This window comes from Silene latifolia, chromosome 1, assembly GCF_048544455.1.
Source record: "Silene latifolia isolate original U9 population chromosome 1, ASM4854445v1, whole genome shotgun sequence".
Lineage (NCBI taxonomy): Eukaryota > Viridiplantae > Streptophyta > Magnoliopsida > Caryophyllales > Caryophyllaceae > Silene > Silene latifolia.
Window position 1 is genome coordinate 48,007,043 of NC_133526.1, and position 7,894 is coordinate 48,014,936.

The 7,894-nt window shown below is 35.8% G+C and overlaps 1 protein-coding gene across 1 annotated transcript; it reads left to right on the top strand.

Moving 5' to 3' along the window:
- The first annotated feature begins 1,092 nt into the window (after positions 1–1,092).
- Positions 1,093–7,580, top strand: LOC141646020 (uncharacterized). The gene is made up of 8 exons (XM_074454131.1): positions 1,093–1,565; positions 1,959–2,148; positions 2,236–2,467; positions 2,565–2,581; positions 2,737–3,375; positions 6,909–6,975; positions 7,089–7,305; positions 7,436–7,580. Exons 1-8 carry the CDS (start codon positions 1,093–1,095, stop codon positions 7,578–7,580), a joined length of 1,980 nt encoding a protein of 659 aa, XP_074310232.1.
- Positions 7,581–7,894: the final 314 nt, after the last annotated feature.

The following is a 7,894-nucleotide window of genomic DNA, read 5'->3' on the forward strand; positions in this document are numbered from 1 at the left end:
ATAAGATATATTTTAAACATGCATCTAGGTGAATAGCTACCCCTGTTGTACATCCTCACCAAATCTTGATAAATAAGGATGTTTTCAATAATGTTTTTGCCTTGTATAAATCCTTCATGATTCAGGCTAACCAGTTCAGGTAAGATAGATCCTAGCCTGGAATTGAGGAGCTTATAAATTGTTTTATACAACACATTACAACAAGCTATAGGCCTGAACTGGGCGACATCATTAGGCAGGGTACACTTTGGAATCAGTGTTAGTACGGTTTGTTAATCGACTTTGGGGGAAGTATAAGTATAACAAGGTGGCTTTTCTTCCTAATGGTGCGTTCTTAGTACGGTTCCCTACCCTTGAATGCAAATATATTGTGCTAAAACAGGGCTTCCCTATGTTTGATAATAAACTCCTTATTGTCAAACCTTGGACTGAGGATTGTAGCTTGGCTAAGGAAGGGTGAAATTTGTTCCTATTTGGGTTAGGTTATGTGGTTTGCCTCTAAAGTTTTGGGGTGCTTCTAGCCTGGAGAAACTCTCTTCTTTCTTGGGAAATTTATAAGATGTGATATAGCTACAATTTAAAAAAAAACTAGGCGTGGGTATGCCAGAATCATGATTGTGGTTGAAGTTGGTAAAAAATGCCGAGACAGAAGTTTTTTCAAAGACGAGAAAGGGATTGATACATCTGTGTTAGTTGAGTATGAATGGAGACCTGATGTATGCTCTTTGTGTAAAGGCATTGGGCATGTCTCAGATATTTATAAGAAAAAGACTGATGCTCAAGTCCCTCCTAAACAGAGACAAGTATGGAGACCTGTGGCTAAAAATCCTCCAGCTGTGAGTATACCTCCTAGCGCTCCTGAACCTGTTGTTACTTCAATACCTAATGTAGCTACACCAGGTCTATTGGGGACTTCTAGGCAGGTTTCTCCTATTCTCTCTCCAGTCACCACTATTACAACTCTTGTAAGACGGGAACTTAACTCTACAACTGCTTTGAGTGCTCCTGGATCTCCTACTTATGCAGAAGTGCTCACTAGTCATAAAAAGCACATGAATGGGGGATAGGATAGTCCACAAGGAGATAAATCAAATGGATAATATAAGCAAGTGGAATGTGAGGGGCATGAATAAGCTTACTAAACAGCTAGAAATAAAGAGATTTCTTCATCAGAATAATGTAGGATTATATGGTTTAGTTGAGACTAAAATAAAAGATCAGGATTGTAATAGGGTATTAGCTAACTTTGGCCAGCAGTGGAAATGTGTGACTAATATCCAACACCATCCTGGAGGTAAAGTGTGGCTTATTTGGATGGAGCAGATCTCTAATGTAACAGTCATTACTATGTCAGATCAACAAATTACAACTTCTATTAATAAAATTGCTTCTGGTCATTCCTTTTTGTTCACAGTTGTGTATGGGTCTAATGATGAGGTTGGCAGACTAAGACTTTGGGAGGAACTTAAGAGTATAAAGGATACTTGTATGGGACCATGGAGTAATTGTGTGGACTTCAATAATCTTTTGGATGTTAATGAAAGAATAGGCAGACCTGTTCACTGGTAAGACATTGCTGCATTTAAAGATTGTGTTACTTACTACAACTGATGGATATTAAAGCCCAGGGGTCCTTCTTCACCTGGAATAACAAACATGAACCTTCAACTAGAGTGTTTTCCAGACTTGATAGATTTATGGTTAATTTTAATTGGCTAAATTTCTATCCTAATTGTTATGCATATTTTCCTCCTAAGGGTTTGTTTAATCACAACCCTTGCATCTGCTATAGGAGAGTGGTCAGACAGAGGAGGCCACATTTTAGGTATTTCAATATGTGGGGGCTGGATTCTCATTTTAAAGATATTATCTATTATTATTGGGATAAGAAGGTATCAGGTTCTTGGATGTATCAAGTAGTCACTAAGCAAAAGAGTTTATAACATCCTCTGAAACAGCTTAATAGGAACATGTTTTTTTTATGTTGAGAAAGCAGTTGGAGTTGATAGAGTCAGACTAAATGATCTTCAACTCCAAATGCATAGAGATCCATATAATCTTTCTACCCTTCAGGCTGAATCTATTGTTGTTGATGAATATAGAAATCTATCTAAGGCTCATTTCAGCTTCTTAAGCCAAAAAGCTAAGGTGAATTGGGTCTATGAGGGTGAAGAGAATACAAGATACTTTCATAACTAGATAAAATCTAGACAAATGCACAATAAAATCCTTCAGATTAAAGAAAAAGAAGAGAGGATTCACAGTGAGCCTCAGGATATTGAGCAAGCCTTCCTAGATTACTACATTACTCTTCTGGGCTCATCTACTGCTACAAATAAGGTTCACATACCTACTGTGAGATCTGTTAGTATGATTAATGAGCATCATAAGAGCATCTTACTGAAGCCTCTTAGTCTTGTGGAGATTAAGAACTGTATCTTTGCCATTCCTGCCTCTAAATCTCTAGGTCCTAATGGCTTTACCAGTCAATTTTATAGAGACTCTTGGGAAATTGTTGGGAATGATATCATTGGTGTTGTTCTTGATTTTTTTTTTTGCTACAGGAGAGCTATTGAAACAGGTAAATACCACAACTATAACTCTCATTCCCAAAACTAAAACTCCTAGAAGTGTGTTGGAGTATAGACCTATAGCTTGCTGTAATGTCATATATAAATGCATCACTAAAATCCTTTGCTCCAGATTAAGTGAGGTCCTGCCAGATATTATTAATAGGAGCCAGAGGGGTTTGTTCAGGGCAGAAATATAGTGGAGAATGTTCTGATTTGTCAAGACCTTGTCAGGTTGTACAATAGAAAAGCAGCCTCCCCCAGATGTCTTATCAAAATTGACCTTAGGAAAGATTATGACACTGTAGAATGGACTTTTCTCCATCAAATGCTTCAAGCTTTAAAGTTTCCTAACAAGTTTATTAAGCTTATTATGACTTGTGTATCCTCTCCTTCTTACTCTCTCAATGTCAATGGGAATACTTTTGGATTTTTCCATGGAAATAGGGGTTTGAGACAGGGTGATCCTTTATCTCTTTTGCTTTTTACTCTTTGCATGGAATATCTTTCTAGGATTCTACACATTGTTGCTCAGCAAGATAACTTCAGGTTTCACCCTATGTGTGGGCACATCAGACTCAATCACCTACTATTTGCAGATGACCTCTTAATGTTCTATAAAGGTAATGAATCTTCCATTATGTGGATGTTGAGGGCTTTTTCTACTTTCTCTGCCACTTCTAGACTATGTCTGAATAGGGATAAAACTAATATTTATTTTAATGGAGTTAGAAATGACATTATGGAGGATATTGTCAAGCTATCTAGTTTTAGAATTGGTAAGCTGCCTTTCAAATACCTAGGGGTACCTATCTCTTCCAAGAAAATCACAAAATATGATGGTCAGAAACTTATTGAAAGAATAGTGTCAAGGATAAGAGGATTGGGGGAAAGGCACCTTTCTTATGCCGACAGATTAACTTTAGTGCATTCTGGTCTTGCCACTTTGCATTCCTATTAGGCTTCAAATTTATTACTACCTTCAAGGATTAAGAAGAAAGTGGAGTCCATTTGCAGAAATTTCCTGGGGGGGGGGGGGGGAGCTCCTAATGTTAGCTGGGAGAAATGTTGCACTCCAAAAGAAGAGGGTGGACTTGGCTTGAAGAATGCTAAGATTTGGAATAAAGCTCTCTTGGGTAAGTATACTGGCTGGCTATGAAGAAGGATCATCTATGGGCTAAGTGGGTCAATCATGTTTATATGAAAGGTTGTGACTAGAAAGATTATAGTGCCTCTTCAGATTACAGTTGATCTTGGAAGAAAATTGCTTATGTCAAGGACATGTTCAAATCTGGCTTTACTAATAACCTCTGGAAGAACACTGATAAAGCTTACTCTGTGGCTGCTGGCTACAATTGGATTTGTCCTAAACTCCCTAAGGTCCCTTGGAGTTTTTTTTCTGGAATAGTTTGAATGTCCCTAAAGCTGCATTTATTTGCTAGACTAGCATACATCAAAGGCTTTCGACCCTAGATAGAATGCAAAAAATGGGTATGGGGCATGATATATTCTGTTATATTTGTGGTGTGGAGCCTGAAACGCATGATCAATTGTTCTCCTACTATGAGTATAACAAAGTGTGTATTAAGTTGTTATAGGATAAGCTTCATATACAATTCCATGCTGCTGACATGATAAAGTGGTTTTCTAAAGGGAGAGGCAGAAGTGGACTTCAAAAGATCTTTACTGGTGCTTGTTTTGTAGGGATCATCTATTCAATCTGGTATGCAAGGAACTGTGCACGAGCGGATCAATATGTAATTGCACCTTGGGTACTGGTGAATCATGTTTGTTCTTAAATTAAATTGTGTTGGAGAGGGAGGAACAGGAAGACTTTGAAGCTGAGTGACCATAAGTGGATTGATAGTATCACTTAGGGGATATTTGGTTGAAGATTTTGGAATGGATAGGAATGGATTTGGGCAAATCTAGTGTTTGGTTGGCTTATTTTGGAATGGAGTTAGATACCTGATGGATTATAACTCCATTCCAACCCCCTAAAATCTCATAACTAATTCTTCACCCAAGTTTCCAACTCCATTCCCCCATAGTATAAAATATAAACATACCAAACAAGTTTAGATTGGTATAGGGATCTCAATCCATACCTCTATGGTATGAGATTCTAATCCATTCCATTCCACCTTCTTGAACCAAACAACTCCTTAGAGTTTACTAAGTTTTGGCCTCATAGCTGAATGTAATGTTGATTGTTCTTTTGCTTGCTCTAAACATGTGATGTACTCTATTCTTTGATTTATATATATACTTACCTTTCACAAAAAAAAAAGGTTTCTAAGTTTTCCTAAAACTTAGTGGCGACTCCAAATATTTTTGAAAACCCGGCCCCTTGGATCGAATTTCCTCTATCCACAAGAAAACACTGTACAAGTGAAATACCTAACTAGTAATAAATAAATCAAATCACTTAACCAACATTATTATGTCTTACACATAGGAACACAATGATTTAGTTTGTATAAATATATCGCAAATTTCTTATGGTACCCCTTAATTTTGTCAGGTTTCTCATGATACCCCTGCTTTTAAGAATCTGCTTATGGTACCCTTGTGTTTCACAAAAAAAAAAAAAAAAAAAAAAAAAAAAAAAAAAACGAGTTTCTAAGTTTTCCTAAAACTTAGTGGCGACTCCAAATATTTTTGAAAACCCCCTTGGATCGAATTTCCTCTATCCACAATAAAACATTGTATAAGTGAAATACCTAACTAGTAATACATAAATCAAATCACTTAACCAACATTATTATGTCTTACACATAGGAACACAATGGTTTAGTTTGTATAAATATATCGCAAATTTCTTATGGTACCCCTTAATTTTGTCAGATTTCTCATGATACCCTTGCTTTTAAGAATCTACCTATGGTATTCTTGTGTTTCCATTTTTGTTCCCATGGTACCCCCTAATGTAACGGTTATTAAATGGACGTTAAGTATTGATGATGACATGGCAATATTAATCAAACCTTGGAGCGAAAATTAATTTAATATTCATCATTTGTCGAAAAAATAAAAGTTTCCACATTTCCAACGGTACCCTTGTGATTTATACATTCTTCCCTAGTTATCCCTAAAATGTAACAATTTTCAATGGTACCTTTGACTTTATACAGTTTTTCCACTACACTCTTGATTTGAGCAAGACAATAGCTTGAAAAAGGGGTCATTTTTCTATCATTCTATGTGTCGTCTCGATTTACTCTTACTCAATATCAACATGTACATAAACAATGCTACTTTGATGTTAAAATACAAAAGTTTGGATAAAATCTTCATCTTTGCCTTCATGTCTTCAATAACTTTATTCTTCAAATCATTCTTTTAGAAAACATAGCCATGTTGGACACTTACCGAGCTTTTTCTACTAAGTTAACATAGCGCATTAAGTCAGGATTTATTTTCTACATGAACTCACCTTAAATCCATAAATTTGTTATTTTTTTTGTGGTGAGTGGTAATGGTTGAACATGGTGTTTCTCTTGTTGTAACTTAGGGATATCTGAGAAAAAATGTACAAAGTATAGGGGTATCATGGAAAATGTTCAAATTTTTATTTTTATTTCATATTTATTATTAATTTATAATTACTAATTCTTGCCACGTCATCAGAACATAATGCCCATTTAGCGGCTGTTACATTAGGATATACCATGGGCATAAAAATGGAATTTCAAGGGTACCATAGGCAGATTCTTAAATGTAGGGGTACCATGAAAAATCTGACAAAATTAAGGTATTCCATGCAAAATTTCCTTAAATATATTCTACTTTCTCCATTCAACTCCACTCTACCATATTTTGATTTTCATCTGTTCAACTCCTCTCTACCACTTTCTAAAAAAAAATAATGTTAAATGACCAATTTGTCCTAATTAAAATAATTTATTTACATATTTTGCCACTCATACCCACTATAGTTTTCCATCCAAATCCCCCTAATTATATTTTGGGGCACTTACGTATCCCCTAACCGAACCCAAACTCCTAATGACTCCCTCAAAAAATTTGTACCCAGCCCAAAATCAACCCATTAAACCGTTCAAATATTAAGATACCCTCACCAACTCACCAGTTACTCTCATCATAGCTCTCTCTCTCTCTCGCTCTAAAACCACTAAATTATTCTGAAACCTTAACTCCCTCAGCCTTTCTCTCTCTCTAACGCTGCCTCCATTCATAATCTTTTCTCCTTCCATCACTTTTGATCTCGCCATTTTTTAGATCTTCATTTCCTTTTAAACTTTGTCCTCTTTCTAACACCGTCGTTGTTGTTTTGTGTCTCTTTATCTTGTTTTTACGTCTGTCTTTGTTTTTCAGTATGAATCTTCATGGCTCCTCAACATGCAAATTGTGGGAAGAAGTGTTTTCAATGTGTTCTTGATTGGTATAGATGTGGGTCATCATAAGATGAAGATGAATAAGGAGAAGATGAGTCTGTCCCAATTTCACCACCTCCTAACACGATTATACCTGACTCGCTAGATCCGTCGAATTTAGGCACTCAGGTTGGTGAAACTGAGTTCGATGATGCTTCCTTTTCATATTTACCTAATACCCATGAGTGTAATGACATCTCCAATGAGAATGTGGATTCTGAGCCAAAAATTGTGGATTCTGAGCCTAAACACGTGAATTCTGAGCATAAATCACCAAGCTCAAAGAAGTTCAGAGCATATGCGAAGAGATTCTTTGATCAGCGTAATAAATCGTCTAAGTAGTTGGTATAACTCTTAAACTCATCCTTTTATAGTTATTATTATGATGTTTTCACTTATATTTAGGGTTTCTTTTATAATGGTGATGGGATTTAATGAAGGAATTATGTGGATTTGTTGTTGATGTAGTTATGATGTTGTTGGTGTTAGGGTTTATGTTAAGATTTGTAGATTTATTCTTGGATTTTTACTGCTGGTGGTATTTAATGGAGGAATTATGTGGATTTGTTGTTGCTGTAATTATGATGTTGTTGGTGTTAGGGTTTCTGTTTAGATTTATGGATTTATTGTTAGGTTTTTACTGCTGGTGGGATTTAATGGATGAGTTCTATGGATTTTTTATTGCTGTAATTATGATGTTGTTGGTGTTAGGGTTTCTATTTACATTTGTGGATATATTATTGGGTTTCTACTTATGATTGGGTGTCTGGTGTTGTTTATAGTAATGGGATCTGTTTATTGTCTATAGTTCAGTAGTTTCTGCTTGCTTACAACAATTTATTGTTTTTTTTTTTTTTGGGAAAAGGTAAGTTATATATTAATGCCAATTTTGCCAACATGCACATACACAGGTCATATCCCTATCAT